Source organism: Dipodomys merriami, unplaced genomic scaffold (assembly GCF_024711535.1).
Source record: "Dipodomys merriami isolate MVZ:Mamm:240054 unplaced genomic scaffold, mDipMer1.0.p SCAF_654, whole genome shotgun sequence".
NCBI lineage: Eukaryota > Metazoa > Chordata > Mammalia > Rodentia > Heteromyidae > Dipodomys > Dipodomys merriami.
In genome coordinates, this window is record NW_027206240.1 from 338,926 (window position 1) to 358,989 (window position 20,064).

General features: G+C 59.9%; 2 protein-coding genes across 2 annotated transcripts; both read right to left on the reverse strand.

Annotated features, from left to right (window-relative positions):
• Positions 1-1,787: 1,787 nt before the first annotated feature.
• On the reverse strand, positions 1,788-7,592 carry LOC138815645 (lysophosphatidic acid receptor 5-like). The gene is made up of 2 exons (XM_070005063.1): positions 7,444-7,592; positions 1,788-3,079 (listed from the first exon to the last, which is right to left on the reverse strand). Exon 2 carries the CDS (start codon positions 2,907-2,909, stop codon positions 1,788-1,790), a length of 1,122 nt encoding a protein of 373 aa, XP_069861164.1. The 5' UTR covers positions 2,910-3,079; positions 7,444-7,592.
• A 629-nt stretch (positions 7,593-8,221) lies between these two features.
• Positions 8,222-19,595, reverse strand: LOC138815602 (acrosin-binding protein-like). Its single transcript, XM_070005003.1, has 11 exons — positions 19,518-19,595; positions 19,109-19,315; positions 18,243-18,337; positions 17,523-17,640; positions 14,064-14,230; positions 13,678-13,985; positions 12,923-13,055; positions 10,302-10,481; positions 9,474-9,641; positions 9,189-9,272; positions 8,222-8,467 (listed from the first exon to the last, which is right to left on the reverse strand). The coding sequence occupies exons 1-11, from the start codon at positions 19,558-19,560 to the stop codon at positions 8,345-8,347; spliced, it is 1,626 nt and encodes a 541-aa protein (XP_069861104.1). The 5' UTR covers positions 19,561-19,595; the 3' UTR covers positions 8,222-8,344.
• Between the last annotated feature and the right edge of the window lie 469 nt (positions 19,596-20,064).

The window sequence follows — 20,064 nt, forward strand, 5'->3', positions numbered from 1 at the left end:
GCCAGTCAAAGCGCCCGAGTTCAAGCCTCCATGTTTATCCCATGCCCATGGCTCATACCTGTAATCCTAGCTTACACACAGCACCGATATCTGGGGATCAAGGTTCAAATGCAGCTTGAGCACACAAATCTGGGAGGTACTTAATCTCCACCCAGCCAGCAAAAAAATTTTAAAAAGCCAGGACCAGAGCTTGAGTGCCAGCGTCCATACACACATTAAATAAAATGGCTTTAAGGTCTAACGTGTCAGTATAAATGACACAAAGCCTTTTGGAACTCCTTAATTTTTGCAAGCAGAAAGTGCAGGAGACCAGAATACAAAGAATATTCTCCTTTGGGCAAAGCAGAGAAAATATTAAGCACATAGAATGGAGGAAATTCAAAAAGGGGGCAGAAGGCATGAATTGCAAACGGGGTCAAGAATTAAGATGAAGACAGAAAAAAAGACAAAAAGAAAAGTTTCATTTGCCAGGTACAGTAGGGCCCGCCTGTAATCCCAGCCATTCTGGAGGCTCAGATCTGAGGATCATGGTTTGAAGCCAGCCAGGGCAGGAAAGTCTCTGAGACTTTCATCTTCAATGAACCCCCAAAAAAGCCAGACATGGCAGTATGGTTCAAGTGGCAGAGCACCAGCCCTGAGCAGACAAAGCTATGGGGCTTGAACTCAGGGCCTGGATGCTGTCCCTCAGCAATTCAGCTCAAGGCAAGCATTCTGGCTTTTTCTGCTTATGTGGTGCTGAGGAATCAAACCCAGGGCCTCACGCATGCGTGGCAAGCGCTCTACCACTGAGCCACCTTCCCGGCCCAATGTTACACATCTCTAAGCAAGAAACCTAATTCCATCCATATGGAATACACGTCGTACTCTGCCTTCCTGCTGAGCAGAAGAAAACCACGCGAGACGTAAGAGGCATTGGCCCCATGGCTGGAAGATCAGCCCAGAAGTTAGCAGGTGGTGGGAGTTCTCTGAAGTTGGGGTCACCAAACACTTGAGATTCTAAAGCACTCAGTCCCCGCAGCTGCCTCAACCCCAGATCCCCATATTGGACCCCACTTATCAGTCTGAGCCAGGGCAAGTATATAATTTTATTTCCCTCGGCTTGCAGGAAGGCTTTCCGCCTGTTTTCCCCAACTTCACCAAGAAGTCAGTACCAGCCAGGAGCTGGTGGCTCCCGCCTGTCATCCCAGCTACTCAGGAGGCTGAGATCGGAGGATCGTGGTTCAAAGCCAGCCCCGGCAGGAAAGTCTGTGAGACTCTTCGTACTCTTCTTTTCATAGATGCTAACGATGCTCTGCCCAGTCCGTTTGCATAGAGGACAATGCCCCTCCCACCTCATTTGCATAGAGGATAAGGCTGTCACTTGCATAGAGGGTAACGATGCTCCTCCTGCCTCATTTGCATAGAGGCAGCTGTTGCCTGGCCCAGCTCATTTGCATAGAGGACCGCCGCACTCTGCCCAGTTCATTTGCAGAAATGATAACGATGCTCTGCCCAGTCCGTTTGCATAGAGGATGATGAAGCTCCTCCCACCTCATTTGCATAGAGGATAACGATGTCTCATCCACCTCACATGGAGGGTAAGGATGCTCCTCCTGCCCCATGTGCATAGAGGCGGCTGGTGCCCCGCCCATCTCATTTGCATGGAGGACCACGGCACTCTGCCCAGTTCATTTGCATAGAGAAGGATGCTCTGCCCTGTTATTGGCGTCCAGGACGATGCCCCTCCCACCTCATTTGCATAGAGGATACCGCTGCTCTGCCCGCCTGGTCGGTCCCTCGTGGGGCGCTCAGAGGGCGGAATCCGGGGGGCTCTGGGCGGGGGGCTTGCGGGCTTCGGGGAGCTGCAGCAACTCCTGCGTGGGGGCGTGCGTGGGGCGGGCGGGCCGCCCGGCCAGCGGCTCCGTGGCCCCGTGGGGGGCGCCGGTGCAGTTCGCGCGCGCGGCGTGGAAGCCCCGCAGCGTGTTGCGGAAGCCCTCGGCGCTGAAGTAGTACAGCAGCGGGTCCAGCACGCAGTTGGCGCCGGCCAGCAGCACGGTGAGCATGAGCGCGCCCCGCACCTGCGCGCGGGCCCCGGGCCCGGCGGCCAGCAGCTGCGCGCGCAGCAGCCCGTACACGGCCAGCGTGCAGTTGTAGGGCACGAAGCAGAGCAGGAAGATGAGCAGGTTGGCCAGCAGGAGGCGCACCGTCGTGCGGCGGCGCCGGCTCGGGGCGGCCCGGGGCCGGGCCAGGGTCCAGAACACCCGCCCCGACGACGCCAGCACGGCCGCCAGGGGCGCCAGGAAGCCCAGCGCCTCGGCCAGCAGCACCAGCGGCAGCAGGCGGCCCCTCCACAGCTCGTCCCCGAAGCTCTCGAAGCACAGCCGCACGGCCCGGCCCCCGTAGCTGCAGACGGAGGGCGTGTGCACGCGCGCCGCGGGCACGGCGAACACCAGGATCAGGGCCCACACGGCCAGGCACACGCGGCGCGCCACGCGGGGCCGGCGCAGGTGGCGCAGGCGCAGGGGATACGCGATGGCCACGACGCGATCCACGTTGATGAGCATCAAGAAGATGCAGCTGCCGTACATGTTGATCTGGAAGACGGCGCCCGAGAGCTGGCACAGGAGATCGGGGAAGGGCCAGTGGTGGAGGCTGTAATAGGACAGACGGAGGGGCAGCGACAGCGTGAAGAGCAGATCGCTGGCCGCCAGGTTGCACATGTACACGCTGACCACCGAGTGCACGCGCAGGGCCCGCAGAAACACCCAGAGCGCCAGCGCGTTGAGGGGAAGGCCGGCCGCCAGCACCAGGCTGTACACCGCCATGTGCACCCGGTGGGTGGTCCTGTAGTCCCGGCAAGGGGGGAGGGTGCCGTTAGAAGGAAGATCGCTGGAGGAATTGGCCACCAGTGGCGAGCTGGTCCACATCATGGCGGGTGAACAGGAGAGCTAGGCGGGTGGCATCATGGTACATATCCAGAGCTCAGCGTGCAATGCTCCCGGTCACCCAGAGCCTGGGAATTGGGGCGCAGGGGGGCACCAAGGGTTTGCCCAGGGTTGACTCCGGGGCGGGAGGTCATGGTTTCTTCCGCAGTGAAGATCTGGAATTGGAAAAGCAAGTGGAGTTGAGTGAGAGGCACGTGCCGTGGGGGGCGCCTGTAATCCCAGCTACTCAAGGGCTGAGATAGGAGGATCGTGGTTCCCAAGGCAGCCCGGGCAGACAAGTTCTTAGAATGCTTTTCTCCAATGAACCAGCAAAAAGATGGATGTGGAGATGTGGCTCAAGGGCTGGAACACCAGCCTTGAGCCCAACGAAAGTTGACTGAGAGAGAACTCAAGGCTCTGAGTTCCAGCCCCAGAACTGGCACAAACAAAAACACACTCCGTACCACCTAAGTGTCACTCCTGTCTCAACGCTGTGTTACTTCATCTGTGACCCCCCCCCAAAAAAATTCATCTTACGCACTGCTAGCTCCCACCTGTCATCCCAGGCACTCAGGAGGCTGAGATCTGAGGATCGTGGTTCAAAGCCAGCCCAGGCAGGAAAGTCCATGAGACTCTGATCTCCAATAAAACACTCAGAAAACCGGAAGTAGAGCTGTGGTTTAAAGTGAGGAGCTCTAAACTTGAGCAAAAGAGCTCAGAATCAACTCCAAACCCTGAATTCAAGCCCCATGTGACACACACACACACTCTCTCTGTCTCTGTCTGTCTCTCTGTCTCTGTCTCTGTCTGTCTGTCTCTGTCTCTGTCTCTCTCTCTCTTACACACACACACAATTTAATCTTTTGGGTTTTCTCTTCTGTGGTTGTTTGTCATGGACTTGAACTCAGGGCCCGAGTTGCTAACCAGCCACAAGGCTGTGATTTTGGCAGATTCCCTCACCTCCACCTCCCCCCCTCCAAATGCTCACAGAGCTTTTAGAAGATTCCAGGCCTGTTCCTGTACCCAACAAAGGCCTTATCTAGCCTACTTTAGATTCTATTAGGAGTCCGATCACACAGAAGTTAGTAAAGAAAACCAAGGGCCAAGATAACAAGTAGCATTTTCCAGCTGTTATCAGCGGCGTTTGCTAAAGTCCACACTCTGAATCCCAGTTCAAAGTCTCAGCCTCATCCCCGCCCTGGAGTGCTCAGCTGGGGTGCAGGATCACTCTGAACCCTCAGTTTCCCCATCTGTCAATGGGGAAGCATACATCGCTGGGTTGGGCGCTGGTGGCTCCCGCCTGTCATCCCAGCTTCTCTGGAGGCTGAGATCGGAGGATCCTGGTTCGAAGCCAGCCCGGGCACACAACACTGGGAGACTGATCTCCAGCCTGCCAACCAAGAGCTTGGATGCAGACGCGTGGCTCAGAAGGGGAGTGCCAGCCTTCAGTGAAAAAGCCCAGGGGATAAGAGCTAGAGAATGTTCTAGAAGGATCCTGTGATGGAGACTTTAGACTGGGAGGGAAGTGAGACCAGGAAATGTCGGAGCAGGCAGACAGTACCAACCACAGCACCTGCTGTCTCTGCAGGCAAAACTGGTAACCACATACACAGGGCCGAGAGAAGGAAATCAGGGGAACGGATGTGGGCTACAGGCCCTCCCCCTCCCCCACAGGAAGTCCCGCCCACCCCAATGTCATAGCTAACTTGTGTGCACGTGAGCGCACACATACGTCTCACCAAAGTGTGCCTTTGTGTGTGTGTGTGTCTGTGCCAGCCCTGGCGCTTTGTGCTCAAGGCGGGCGCTCTACCCCTTGAGCCACAGCACCATTACTGGTTTTCTGGTGGTTCATGGGAGATCAGAATCTCATGGACTTTCCTGCCCAGGCTGGCTTTGAACCACAATCCTCAGATCTCAGCCTCCTGAGTAGTCCGGATGAGAGGCGTGAGCCACCGGTGCCCAGCTGCACCGAGCCCTAGGAACACATTTATTTTACTTCCCCCCTTGTCCATTTGAAATGCAGTAGAAGAACCTGCTTCCTTCTTGTTCCAACCACAAAACTGGCAAACTCGACTTTCGAGCACACACAGACGCAAGTATACCTCCTGACACTTTCTCCTTATAAGTACTTAAGCAATGAAGCCGGGCACAGTGGCACCCGCCTTTAGTCCCAGCTATTCAAGTGTCTGAGTGCAAATGGAACTGGAGGTCAGGGATTCCAGACCAGCTTTGCCAACAAAGTGATTCTGTGTTTAAACAAACAAACAAACAAGAACCCACTTTGTTTTGTTTTCAATTCCTTAGAAACTTTGTGTTTCTGTTTCTCAGAGTAGAAGGTAAAGTTCTAGTTGAAAATGAGCACCATGGCCGGGTGCTGTGGCTCCCGCCTGTCATCCCAGCTACTCAGGAGGCTGAGATTTGAGGATTGTGGTTCAAAGCCAGCCTGGGCAGGAATGTCCCTGAGACTCTTATTTCTCCAAGAAACCACTAGAAATCCTGAAGGGGTGCTGTGGCTCAAATGGTAGAGCGCCAGTCTTGAGCTGAAGAGCTCAAAGACAGCGCCCAGGTCCTGAGTTCAAGCCTCACAACTGATAACAACAATAAAAGAATACCAGTTTAATCCCCACTCCACACCCAACCAGTGAGCACACTCATAATTTTGTTATATTTGTTCTATCAAAATGGCAGTGTAATATTCCACAGGTAAAACCAGCTTCGTGGCAGCCGTATGCTTTGAAAGGCCTGTTTACATTGGGTTTTCCATAACAGTTGATTCTATAATTACCATGACCCACGATCACTTTTAACCATTACACGAAGCACCCTACAATTAGGAAACTCAAAGCCGGGCATGGTGGCGCACGCCTGTAACCTTCCTGGAGGAAAGATTTGACGTTTCAGATCAGCCTGGGCAAAGTTTTACTGAGACCTTATTTCAAGGTGGCTCAGTGGTAGAGTGCTCACCTAGCATGCATAAAGCCCTGGGTTCGATTCCTCAGTACCACATGCACAGAAAAGCTAGAGGTGGCGCTGTGGCTCAAGTGGTAGAGCGCCCGCCTTGAGCTGAAGAGCTGAGGGACAGCGCCCAGGCCCTGAGTTCAAGCCCCACGACTGACAAAAAAAAAAAAAGGTCTCCAGACTTTCCTGCCTGGGCTGGCCTTGAACCTCAATCCTCAGATCTCAGCCTCCTGAGTTGCTGGGGTGACAGGCGGGAGCCGCACGGAGCACTGGCAGCTGTGGGGTCCCTGCCTGGTCCCCCAGCCCCCCCACTCCCTTGCACCCCGAAGGTGCTGATGGCAGCGTGGTGTGGCACCGAGCCAGTCCAGATGATGGCAAAGTTGGGAAAAGCTGCCAGAGACGAGGCGGGTGGAAAAGGGAAGTGGAGAAGGTGGATTGGGGAACGGGCACTCAACCTGCACCCCAACCCTCCCTGAGGGTAAGGTAGACACAGGGGTGGGGGTGGGGGGGTCATGGAAGAAAGCAGACTGAAAGAAAGCAACGGATGTTTCATTCCACCAAGGAGGACGGGGTCTATGGATGACTACTGAGACTGAGGAACGCATGAGGCCGGGTACTGCTGCTCACGCCTGTAATCCCGGCTACTCGAGACTGAGAAGTCTCACCGTCCCTGCTTTCCTGGGTAGGAATAGTTACACCATTTGTTCACCATTCTATTCAGCAGACTGAGCCTCGTAGCTCCCGCCTGTCATCCCAGCTACGCAGGAGGCTGAGATCTGAGGATCGAGGTTGGAAGCCAGCCTGGGCAGGGAAGTCCGTGAGACTCTGATCTTCCAATGAACCACCAGAAAACCAGCAGGGGCGCTGTGGCTCAGGTGGTAGAGCACCAGCCTGGAAGGGACAGCACCCAGGCCCTGAGTTCAAGCCCCATGACCGACCCAAAATAACAAAATAAAAGTCATCGTGGACATTTCTCACATCTGACCTTCCCCAGCTCTCTACCATTGGTGTGTGTGTGTGTGTGTGTGTGTGTGTGTGTGTGTGTGTGTGTGTGTGTGTGAACTGGTACTAGGACTTGAACTCAGGGCCCTGGCTGTAACCATTAGCTGTTTCAGCCAGACCTCCACTTCCGGCTTTCTGGTGGCTCCTTGGGGCTGAGCATCTCACGGGCTTTCCTGCTCTGGCTGGCTTTCAACCACCAACCTCAGCCCTCAGCCCTCCTGGTAGCTGGGATGACAGGCGTGAGCCACGGCGCCCGGCTCATTGCGTGGCGGTTCCAACCCAGCCCAGGGAAGCCCAGGAGACTCTGCTCTCCAGTGAACTGCCAAAAAACTGGACGTGGAGCGGTGGCTCAAGTGGCAGAGCGCCATCCTTGAAGAAAATAAACGAACCAAAGGGACAGAGCCCGGGCCCTGAGTTCGAATCCCAGTACCAGCACCAAAAAAAGGAAAGAGACCGAAAAAAGAGCTTCGATGGGGAGAGGATCCATCATTTCCGCTCTCCCCACATTCTACAAGAGGGGTGCAACCTCCCTGTGTCTATGGGGGCCCCCACCCCCACCCCATGATCACCCTGGCCTTACCTGAATCCTCTACTGCTCCAAGCTCCATGCTGCACCATTCTGAGCTGAGCTGACCAGGGCTGGTGTGACCTGCTGTAGACCCAGCCTGGGAATGACTGCCACACCTTCCCTAACCTCAGCTCTGTGCCCTGGCTCCCTGAAATTCCCCAACCCCCACAAAGCGCAGGAGAGAGAGAGAGAGAGAGACAGAGAGAGAGAGAGAGAGACAGACAGACAGACAGACAGAGAGACACGGGGGAGGGGGGAGGACAGTGATCTCAGAAAGCTTCACAGACAGACCACAAAAGAAAGCTCCAGAAGCGAGTGTTCAATCCAGCCCCAACTCGCGTCCTGTCACCGACTTCACGTCGGCCGTTCACACCCGCCTGACGTTTCCGGGAACTCTGGCCCGGCACGCCCACCCCAGCCCGGTGACTAACCCACGGCTCCTACCTGTCCCCGCCTGCCCTGCCCTTCCTCTCCAGCCTGCCCTGGAGGCTGAGCCGGGCTCGGCTGCGCCCTCCCTGAGTCCCGGCTCCACCCTGCCCCGCTGGCTGGTGAAGCTGGGAGCTGGCCAGGGGGCTGGGGGGGAGTCCAGAGGATCCAAGTTCAAAGGCAGCCTGGGGAGGAAAATCTGGGAGACTCTGATCTCCAAGGACGCAGCAAAAAGCTGCAGGGGCGCCGTGGCTCAAGTGGTAGAGCGCCAGCCTTGAGCGAAAGAGCTCAGGGACAGCGCCCGGGCTGTGAGTTCAAGCCCCAGGACTAGTGTAGAGACGAAAGCAAGACAGGCCACGGGAGCTCCACGCAAATAAACCGTTTTATAGAAAAGACTTGGCCGGGGTGGGGAGATTTCCCATCAGGCACCGCCCTGGGCCCGGGATGCAGGGCCTGGGCAGGGATGGGGGGGTGGGGGGCCCCCAGCTCAGCCGAACTGGCCCAGGGCTAAGGTGCTGAACTCCTGGCTCCAGCGCAGCACCACCTCCTCGCTCTTGGCCGGCGTCAACACACTGTACGTCTCGTTCTGCAGACACCGCATGCGTGACACCTACAGCGCAGAGAGGCAGCCGGGCGCCGGTGCGCACGCCTGTCATCCCAGCTCTGAGATGTGAGGAGCGCAGGTCCAGGCCAGCCCAGGCAGGAAAGCCCTGAGACTCTCCTCTCCGAGAAGAACAAGCTGGACCTGGCACCGTGGCTCAAGGGGTAGAGCGCCAGCCTGGGGCACAAAGAGACTCAGGGACGGCGCCCGGGCCCTGAGTTCAAGCCCCAGGACTGACACACAATAAAGAGGAACAACAATCCTTCATCTAGGCTGGGCAGGTGGCTCCGTGGTAGAGTGCTCGCCTCACATGCATGAAGCCCTGGGTTCGATTCCTCAGCACCACAGACACAGACAAAGCCAGGAGTGGCGCTGTGGCTCAAGGGGTAGAGCGCCCGCCTTGAGCCAAAGAGGCTCAGGGACAGCGCCCAGGCCCTGAGTTCAAGACCCCAGGCCTGGGAAAACAAAAATCGAGCTCTCAGCCCATCTGAAGGCTCCCGATGCGCATGCGCACGGGTCCAACTTTCCTACTTCTCCCTGTTGTCTAGCTTGCTAGCTCTTCAGAAGGTCAGGCTTGCTCTGGACCTGGGGGGTGTGTGTGGGGCTTCCTGCGGAGGCCCGTCCCCCAGAAACTGCTCCCCGGCACCCCAGGCTCTGGAAGAAGGGAGCCTGGCCTGGAGGCACCTGGGGCGCTGGACGGAGGGGTTGTGAGGGTAGCATAGGAGCTCACCTTTCGACTCTGGTTCCTCATCAGACACTGTTGGCTTTTGAAGGAGCAGTAGTTGGGATACTGGATGTAGTCGGTGTCGCAAATCTACGCCGGGGGAGGGAGGAAGAGGCCCGTCAGGAGCCTGGACGGGAGCTGAGGATCGGGGTTCAAAGCCAGGCTGGGAAGGAAAGGGGCCTGTCCCCGCTCGTGTGTGTGTGTGCTGGACCCGGGGCTCGAACTCGGGGCCGGCTCTGGCCGGGATTCCAGGCGTGCGCGCCCAGCCCGGCTCCCTCCCGGCCGGCTGACCTTGGTGGGGAAGTCCCCGTCCTGGAAGCTGAGGAACTCGGCCTGCAGCCAGCCGGACACGCGCACGTCCTCGCAGCCCTTGGTGGCCAGCCGGGCGCACCAGAAGTCCATGCGCAGGCCGCCGTACAGCTCCAGCCCGTAGAAGCGGCCGCCCTGCCGGGCCCCTGCCTGGGACGCAGCGACGCGTGCGTGGGCCGCGCGCGCCCCCGGCGGCCGCGCCGAGCACTGCGGCGGGGCGGGGCGGCCGGGGACCGGCCACGCCCCCGGGCCCGCTAAGCCACGCCCCCAGCGCGGCCCGGCCACGCCCCACCAGGGCCTGGCTCCGGCCCCCGGCCCCGCCCCCTGGAGGAACCGGCGCAGCCCCGCCCTAGGGCCCACCACGCCCCCAGGGCCCGCCCCCGCCCCTCAGCGTAGCCCCGCCCCGACCCCTGGCCACGCCCCGTGCTGCCCCGCCCCCAGCGCGGCCCCGCCCCCAGGGCCCTGCCCGTCCCCCAGCGCGGCCCGGACCCCCGCCCCAGGCCCGCCCCCTGCCAGGCCCCGCCCCCCAGCGCGGCCCCGTCCCACCCCCAGCTCAGCCCGCCCCCCGGCTCCCGGCCCCGCCCCCTGCCCGCCACGCCACGCCCCCTCAGCGCGGCCCCGCCCCACCCCCAGCTCAGCCCGACCCCTGGCCCCCGGCCCCGCCCCCTGCCCGCCACGCCACGCCCCCTCGGCGCGGCCCCGCCCCACCCCCAGCTCAGCCCGACCCCTGGCCCCCGGCCCCGCCCCTGCCCCCCCCCCCCCGCTCCCCGCGCGGCCCCGCCCCCCGCGCGGCCCGCGCCATCCGGGTACCTGGGTGCCCACCGACATGCTCTGCGCGGTGAGCAGCATGCTGGTGAAGGGCGTGCGGTGCGAGCTGTCGCACTGCTGGCGCCGCAGGTCGCCCTCCGCCTGGCACTGCTCCAGCTTCAGCGAGCAGAAGGCGCACAGCGCGCACGTGGGCCGGTGGCGCCGCCCGAAGCTGTCGCACACCTGCGGTGGAGAGTGGGGCAGAGGGGCGGGCTGGCGGCGGCCCCGCGTCCCGCGCGGGCCGGGGCTGTCAGCGGGGGGATTTGAACTCAGGGCCTGGGCGCTGCCCCTGAGCGCTTCAGCCCAAGGCGGGCGCTCGACCCCTTGAGCCACAGCGCCAGGTCTGGTTTTCTGGGCGTTCCTGGGAGATCAGAGTCTCACGGACTTTCCCACCCGGGCTGGCTTTGAACCGCGATCCTCAGATCTCAGCCTCCTGAGCAGCTGGGATGGCAGGCGGGAGCCACGACGCCCGGCCTGGGTTTATCTTTTTTGTCAGTGGTGGGTCTTGAACTCAGGGCCTGGGCGCTGTCCCTCAGCGCTTCAGCTCATGGCTAGTGCTCTACCACTTGAGCCACAGCACCACTTCTGGCTTTTTCTGCGTATGTGGTGCTGAGGAATCGAACCCAGGGCCTCATGCATGCGAGGCAAGCGCTCTACCACTGAGCCACCTGCCCAGCCCTGGGTTTTTCTTTTTTAATGTGTGTGTGTGTGTGTGTGTGTGTGTGTGTGTTCTGCACTAGTTGCAGAGCTTGAATTCAGGGCCTGGGTGCTGTCCCTGAGAGTTTTGGTTCAAATTGGTTCATCTCAAGGTGTAACCCCTCTGTACATTCTATAATATTTTGTTTGGTTGGTCGTGGGGCTTGAACTCTGGGCCTGGGCGCTGTCCCTGAGCTCCAGCTCCAGGCTGGCGCTCTACCATCTGAGCCACAGCGCCACTTCTGGCTTTTTCTGCTTATGGGATGCTGAGGAATTGAACCCAGGGCCTCATTCATGCAAGGCGGGCACTGTGTACCACTGAGCCACCTGCCCAGCCCCTATTTTATTTTTATTAATTACTAAAAAAAAAAAAAGCTGCGCATCAATAGCTCCCGCCTGCCAGCCCAGCTACTCAGGAGGCTGAGATCTGAGGACCATGGTTCAAAGCCAGCCCAGGCAAGAGTCTGTGAGACTCTGATCTCCAATGAACCATTCAGAAAACTGGAAGTGGTGCTGTGGCTCAAGTGGTAGAGCACCAGCCTGGAGCTGGAGCTCAGGGACAGCGCCAAGGCCCTGAGTTCAAGCCCCATAACTGACCAAAATAAAGTTGGTGCTCTACCACTTGAGCCACAGTGCCACTTCCAGCTCTCTTGGTTGGTTTATTGGAGATCCAAGTCTCACAGACTTTCCTGCCCAGGCTGGCTTTGAACCATGATCCTCATATCTCAGCCTCCTGAGTAGCTGGGCTGGCAGGCGGGAGTCACGGGCACCCAGCCTATGTGATCTTTCAGTAGTGAAGCTCAGAATTCTGTCCACAGCTCCGATCTCTTCCCAACGTCCTTACCCCAAGTGGCATCTTAACCACTGCTGAGCTACAGGGATCCCTAGGAGCCCACGGACCTTTTCCCTTCCCTGCTAATATTTCCAGAGCGGGACACAGCGGGGACACTGGAGCTGTCCATTTTCATCTTATTTCATCTTCTCAACACCCACATAGTGACATCTCCAGAAAAGCAAAACAAAACTAGCCGGGCACCGGTGCTCCCGCCTATCATCCCAGCGACTCAGGAGGCTGAGATCTGAGGATCCCGGTTCAAAGCCAGCCTGGGTAGGAAAGTCCGTCAGACTCTGATCTCCAATAAACCATCAGAAAACCAGAAGTGGCTCTATGGCTCAAGTGGTAGAGCACCAGCCTTGAGATGAAGAGCTGAGGGACAGCGCCCAGGCCCTGAGTTCAAGTCCCATCACTGACAAAAAAGTAAACAAAAAATATTTAAAAAGCCCCCCCCCCATGCCCCAAACTGTGCTATTATAGTAGACGCCCCAATACGTATGGGGAAACTGAGGGCTGGAAAGGTCCAGGAATTGTTTAAAGCCACAGGCGGCTAAGAGCAGGTGAATTGGGTCTGGGTGCTGGTGGCCACACCTGTCACTCAAGAGGCTGAGATCTGAGGATCTGGGTTCAAAGCCAGCCCCGGGTAGGCAAGTCCATGAGATTCTGCTCTCCAACTAACTACCAAAAATAAGCTGGCAATGGAGTTGTGGCTCAAGTGGTAGAGCGCCAGACTCGAGGGACAGAGCGCAGGCCCTGAGTTCAAAACCCAGGGCAGACACAGAGCAAAGAATGGTGTGTGTGTGTCGGGGGGCGAGCGGGGTCTGGACGTGTTGTGCGTGCTCACGGGTGGGCAGGCTCCCACAGGAGGGCCGGGGCCCCGCCCAGGACAGACCCCGCCCCAGGGGCCTCGGCTTCCGGTGGCCACTGCGGTCAGCTCGTTCTCTCCTCTCTCTCCTTTCTTTCCTCTATGTCTCTGACTTTTGTCTGTCTGTCTCTCCTGTCTCTGTGCCGGGGGTGGGGTGGGAGGCCGGAGGGAGGAGGCCGGAGGAAGGAGGCTGGAGGCGGAGGCCGTGTGGCGGGCTTGGCAGCGTACCGACTTGCCGAAGCCCAGGAGCACTTCCTCTAGGTAGCTCCACGCCCTGGCGGCGGGGGTGACGATGCAGGAGTTCTCCAGAATGGAGTAGCACATCACCAGCAAGGCATCGGTGTGCGGCAGCTGCAGAAGGCTGCAAGGAGACACGTCTCACTGGCCGCGGCCTGGGATGGCGGCGGTGGCGGTGGCCTGGCTTCCTCGGCCTCCCCCCGAGCAGCTTCATCCTCACCACCCACCCAGGGCCCCGGGGGAAAAGGGGACAGATCAGCGCCGGGCGTGGTGGTGGTGGCGCGCTGTGTGAGTCATCCCAGTGGAGGCTGACAGGCCGGAGGTCGGCAAATGGAGGCCCGGCCGGGGAGCCAAAGTGAGGCCGGCTGGGGCAAGCAACGCGGTCTCCAAACCCTCAAACAAACAAAGCCGACTCATCAAGGAAGGAGAAAGAACTTTTTCGACATTGTGCCACTTTGGTGGGGGGGGAATAGAGCAGAGGTGGAATCCATGTGGCAGGGACTCCAGGTTTTGGGGAGGGGGGGTTCATTCCTTGAGAGCATTCGTCACACGTGGAGGGGGCCGAGGGGAGGGCGGGCGGGGGGGGGGGGTGACACACCAGGCCCAAGACAGGGGCAGGGTGGGGGTGATGGGGGGGCTGTGCCCACCGGCGCCCCCTGGTGGCCGGGCAGGGCACGCTCAGGACAGCGAACCTCTTCCTGGCCAGGCCGGGTGGAGGCCAGGGAGGGAGTCAGCCCCGCCGGTACCTGCCAGTGTGGCTTCGCCAGTAGGACTCATCGGAGGCCTCTTTGGTGTCTTCCATTTCCTGGGCCGAGCGGATGAGATCCTGAATGTTCTCCATCATGAGCGGGACCGAGTCCACCTCCCGGACGTGCGGGGTGAAGGACGGCGCGGCGGCCGCCAGAGCCTCGGCCTGGAATTTGCCTTCCGAGTCGCTCTGCAGACTGGACATGCTCTCCAGCGCCTCCTGTGTCCCCACGGCCTCCTGCCTGCCCTCCTCCTCCTCCTCCTCCTCCTCCTCCTCCTCCTGCTCCTCCTCCTCCTCCTCCTGCTCCTCTTCCTCCTCCTCCTCCTCCTCTTCCTGCTCCTCCTCCTCCGCCCCCTCCTCCTCCTCTTCCTCCTCGTTATGCACCCCGTCGGTCTTGTGCTCATGCAACAGTTCCTGCTTATGCGCATCGGCGCCCATTTTGTGACTGTTGGGCTGCTCCTGGCCTCCCAGGGACAAGGACGACTGCAGCAGTTCCTCCACGTTGTTGCTCAGGCGTTCCGGCCACGGCTGGAAGATCTGACGTTCCGTGGCTGCGGCGTGGTCCCACCCACGAAAGAGGAGAGAAAAGACAGACAGACCCTTAGCCGGGAGCTGGTGCGCACGCCTTTAATCCCGGCTACTCAGGACCTGAGATCTGAGGATCACGGTGCAAAGCCAGCCTGGGCAGGAAAGTCCGTGAGACTCTGATCTCCCATGAACCACTAGAAAACTAGAAGGGGCGCTGTGGCTCACGTGGTAGAGCGCCGGCCTTGAGCTGAAGAGCTGAGGGACAGCGCCCAGACCCTGAGTTCAAGGCTCAGGGCGAACAAGAACGAAAGAACGAAAGAACGAAAGAAGGAAGGAAGGAAGGAAGGAAGGAAGGAAGGAAGGAAGAAATAGGGCTGGGCAGGTGGCTCAGTGGCAGAGTGCTCGTCTAGCATGCATGAAGCCCTGTGTTCCATTCCTCAGTACCACAGACACAGGGAAAGCCAGAAGTGGCGCTGTGGCTGAGATCTAAGGATTGTGGTTCAAAGCCAGCCTGGGCAGGAAAGTCCATAAGACTCTGATCTCCCATGAACCACCAGAAAACCAGAAGTGGCGCTGTGGCTCAAGTGGTAGAGCGCCCGCCTTGAGCTGAAGAGCTGAGGGATAGTGCCCAGGCCCTGAATTCAAGCTCTATGACCAAAAAAAAAAGCTGGAATGGTGCTGTGGCTCAAGTGGTAGAGTGCCAGCCTTGAGTTAAAAAAGCTGAGGGACAGCGCCCAGGCCCTGAGTTCAAGAACAAAGACTGGCAAAAAGAAAAAAAAAAAAGACATAACACCAAGCTGCAGGATTCCAAGTGTGTTTATCCACAGACATATTTAACAACTGGAAAAAAAAAAAAGAGGACAAAGGAACAGAAAAGACGTCACACTTGTACATAGTTACATATTATTCAACAGCAAAGCAATAACAGCCACAATTAAAAAATAAAACCAAAGCCCAACACTAATGGCTTACACCTGGAATCCAGCTACTCAAGAGGCCGAGATCCAAGGATCACACAGTTCAAAGCCAGCCTGGGCAGGAAAGTCTGCAAGACTCTTCTCTCCAATGAACCCCCAGAAAACCGGGAGTGGTGCTGTGGCTCAAGTGGTAGAGCACCAGTCTTGAGCAAAAGCAGCTCAGGGACACAGCGCCCTGGCCCTGAGTTCAAGCCCCAGGGCTGGCAAACAGAAGAAGTAAAAAATACCTACTATGCACCCGGCCCTAACTTATAACATGCGTGGGAAGTCAATAGTCAGGCCACTCTGCTTCCAGGCTGGGTATTTTGATAGGATTAGCAGAGGCTGAGCGCCTGATCCCCTAGATTGGAACAGCTTGGCTAAAACCTGCTTGGAGCCTGGCCAGCGTGTGCAGTTCAGAATGAGGAAGCGCGCAGCCACGCCCCCAAGGCCTGTAGTACACACTGGGCTGAACTCAGCTGGGAGACGCTGCGCAGGTACAGTGGGAAAATCAAACAGGGAATCCAGCTGCACTTGCTACACCAGGGCATCATGGGAAAAGATGCCCCTCCAGACAAGACACCACCCCTGCTACAGAAAGAGGTAGAAGAGGTCCAGCGCTGGTGGCTCTCGCTGGCTACTCAGGAGGCTGAGATCTGGGGATGGAAGTTCAAAGCCAGCCTAGCAAGAAAGTCTCTGTGAGACTTTTTGTTTGTTTTGTTGGTCATGGGGCTTGAACTCTAGGCTCGGGCGCTGTCCATGAGCTCTTCAGCTCCAGGTGGGTGCTCTACCACTTGAACCACTGCACCACTTCTGGTTTTCTAGTGGTTTATTGGAGATAAAAATCTCATGGCCTTTTCTGCCTAGGCTGGATTTGAACCTCAATCCTCAGATCTCAGCCTCCTGAGTAGCTGGGATGACAGGTGGGAGCCACCAGTGCCCACCTCCAATTTTCATTTAAAAACGTAAGCTTGCTTACAACCTTTATGCACGGGCTGGGAATGTGGCTCAGTGGTAGAGCGCTTGCCTTGCATGCATGAGGCCCTGGGTTCGATTCTTCAGCACTACATAAGCAGAAAAAGCCGGAAGTGGCGCTGTGGCTCAATTGGTAGAATGCTAGCCTTGAGCTGAAGAGCTGAGGGACAGCGCCCAGGCCCAGAGTTCTGGCCCCAGGACCAACAACAACAACAAAAAAAACGACGGTGATGACCAGGCTCCCAGACACTTGTGCTGAAATTGGACTGTTATGTGTAACAACTGGCAAGCAGGATTTGCTCCTGGATACAAAGATAAGAGTTCCACTAGTTCTCTGCAAGTTTGTCTCTTCTACAAAGTAACAACTGTTAGAGCTATGATCTCAGAAGAAGCCAGTCAGGAAAGGAATCCAGCTGCCATCTGTGATTTGCTGGAAAAAGAATCATTTAGGGGCTGGGCAGGTGGCGCAGTGGTAGAGTGCTCACCTAGCATGCATGAAGCCCTGGGTTCGATTCCTCAGTACCACATCCACAGAAAAAAAAAGTGGCGCTGTGGTTCAAGTGGTAGAACGCCAGCCTTGAGCAAAAGAAGCTCAGGGACAGTGCCCAGGCCCTGGGTTCAAGACCCTGTTACCCCCCCCCCAAATCATTTAGCATGCCGACAATTTTAAAGGATTACATTGTTATATAATATAAGTGACAATTTCATATCAGTGACAATGTGTGAAAAACACCTGGAGAGAGAAATTGAAGAAGATGGCTGCCAATGGAAGGAAGCTGTCAGACAGAAGGACAGAAGGGAAGGAAAGAAGGAGGGAGGGAGGGAGGAAGGAAGAGAGGGAGGGAAGGAGGGAAAGAAAACAATTGAACAAGAAAACACAAACACCCAAACGAATGTAGCCAGTCAAGGTGGATCACGCCTCTCACCTTTGCTACTCAGGTTAGACTGAAATTGGGAGGTTGTAACAAAAAGGCCACAAGCTCCCATCTTAACCAATAAAAACAAATAAGGTGCATTGCATGGGAGGATCAGCACCGCCAGTGATCCACGACCACTGCCCACGCTGACCCACAGAGCAAGATCCTAGAACAAACAAAGCACCGAGCACCAGGATCCCAGTTCAAAGCCAGCCTGGGCAGGAAAGTCTGTGAGACTCTGATCTCCAACAAACCACCAAAAAGCCGGAAGTGGCGCTGTGGCTCAGGTGGTCGAGTGCCAACCTTGAGCTGAAGAGCTCAAGGGACAGCGCCCAGGCCCCGAGTTCAAGACCCAGGACTGGCTGGAATGGAAAAAAAGGAAAGAAACAGAGACTCCCCCACTTCTTCGGTCATGGAGCCCCCTCCAAGGCCTTGGACCCTGTACCCCAAATGCAGAGGCCGGTCACCTGTGGCCCGGGAGGCGGAGGGGGAGCCGGTGGTGGTGGATGGGGGTTCCATGGGCGATTCCACCTCCTTGAGTGTGTTGGGCGAGAGGATGGAGACCGGCTGGGAACAGCGCACTCTCTGCAGGAAGGGAAGAGAGCTGGGAAGGGTTCCGCAGTGGGTGGGCCTTCCTGCCCTGGGACCCCTCCGTCCCCACCCCCACGGCTCCCGGATGGGGATGGAGGTCTGGGGAAGTAGTGTCTGTCTGTGTCACACTGTGGAACTGTGTGCTGGTTCCTGGGCTTGCCACACCTGCTAGGTGCTCTACCGCTTGAGCCATGCCTCCAGCCTGACCTTTTGCTGATTGGTCTCTGGAATTTGTTTCTTTCTTATAGTCAGTGCTGGGGCTTGAACTCAGGGCCTGGGCGCTGTCCCTGAGCTTCTTTGGCTCAAGGCGAGCGCTCTACTGCTGCTTTTGTTTGAGCACTTTTTTTTACAGGGAAGAGTCTCATGCACTTTCTGGCCAGGGGCTGGCTTTGAACCGCGATCCTACAGATCTCAGCCTCCTGAGTAGCCGGGATGACAGGCGGGAGCCACTGCACAGGCCTGTGTCTGATGGACTGGATTCTATCCTGGGGTGAAGGCAGGGAGGCGGGAGCTACAGGGGGGGTCCAGGGCTCCCCCCTGCCCCCAGGGGGCCGCTCCCCGCGTGACCCGCCGCCCTCGAACCCCTGGAACCTCACCTTGGCATAGTACACGTGGTTGGAGCAACGATACTGCGTGAACTGGCAGAAGGATTCGAACCAGGAGGCGTAGGGGAGGTCGGAGCAGACGGCGCCTGGGGCAGGGAGGCGGAGGGGGGGAAAGAGAGTGAGGCGGGGGCAGGCCGCCCGCCCCTCCCTCACCCCGCCCCCGGACCCTCGCCTCCTCCCTCGCCCCGCCCCTCATCCAGCCCCGCCCCGCCCCTCCTCCCTCGCCCCGCCCCGCCCAGGCCCCGCCCCTCCTCCCTCGCCCCGCCCCTCATCCAGCCCCGCCCCACCCCTCCTCCCTCGCCCCGCCCCACCCAGGCCCCGCCCCTCATCCCTCGCCCCGCCCCTCATCCAGCCCCGCCCCACCCCTCCTCCCTCGCCCCGCCCCACCCAGGCCCCGCCCCTCCTCCCTCACCCCGCCCCCGGACCCCAGCCCCGCCCTCCTCTCCCGCCCCGCCCTCCCGCCAGGCCCCGCCCTCCTCTCCCGCCCCGCCCCACCCAGGCCCCGCCCCTCCTCCCTCACCCCGCCCCCGGACCCCAGCCCCGCCCTCCTCTCCCGCCCCGCCCTCCCGCCAGGCCCCGCCCTCCTCTCCCGCCCCGCCCCACCCAGGCCCCGCCCCTCCTCCCTCACCCCGCCCTCGGACCCCAGCCCCGCCCTCCCGCCAGGCCCCGCCCTCCCGCCAGGCCCCGCCCTCATCTCCCGCCCCGCCCCGCCCTCGGCCCGCCAGGCCCCGCCCTCCTCTCCAGCCCCGCCCTCGGCCCGCCAGGCCCCGCCCTCCCGCCAGGCCCCGCCCTCCCGCCAGGCCCCGCCCTCCTCTCCCGCCCCGCCCCGCCCTCGGCCCGCCAGGCCCCGCCCTCACCGTCCGGCACCAGCCCGTGGTTCTCGTACTGGTCCAGCTGCACCAGCGTGGGGTTGCGGCAGCCGTGCGTGGCGCGCAGGCGGCACGTGGTCTCCGCCTTCCACGTGGGCGTCAGCAGCGCGAAGAAGCGCTCGTACTCGGCGGGGGACAGCGGGCTCCCGGGCGTGGCCGTGGACGCCGCGTCCGGGGCCGCGGCCGACAGCAGCGCTGGGTGGGGGCGGGGCACGCGTGGATGGACGGGCGAACCCCCAAATCCTGCCCCGCCCCGCGAGCAGAGCGGGCCGTGCACCCCGACGCCCAGGACGCACGGGGGGCCCAGGGCGGAGCCCCCACGAGAGAGGCCGCGTGGGACCCAGGGCCGGAGGTTTGGGGGTGCAGAGGGGACGATGTGGACGGGACGGGGCCTCACCTTTCAGGAGGGCGAGGAAGACGCGGGCTGCGAGCCACCCCATGTCGCCCCGAGACCACCTGCGTGTTTGGGGGTCGGCGGGAGCCGTCGGGCGTCATAAAGGCCAAGCGAGGGGCGGGGCTCCGCGGGGGCGGGGCCTGGAGGGGCGGGGCCTGCACCGGGGAGGGGCGGGGCCGGGCGAGGAGCAGGGCCTGATGGGGCGAGGCCTGGAGGGGCGGGGCCTGCACCGGGGAGGGGCGGGGCCTGCACAGGGGAGGGGCGGGGCCGGGCGAGGAGCAGGGCCTGGAGGGGCGGGGCCTGCACAGGGGAGGGAGTGGGTGACGGGCAGGGCCTGATGGGGGCGGGGCCTGGCATGGGGCCGGGCGAGGGGCGGGGCCGGGCGAGGAGCAGGGCCTGATGGGGCGGGGCCTGGAGGGGCGGGGCCTGCACAGGGGAGGGGCGGGGCCGGGCGAGGAGCAGGGCCTGATGGGGCGGGGCCTGGAGGGGCGGGGCCTGCACAGGGGAGGGGGTGGGTGACCGGCAGGGCCTGATGGGGGTGAGGCCTGGA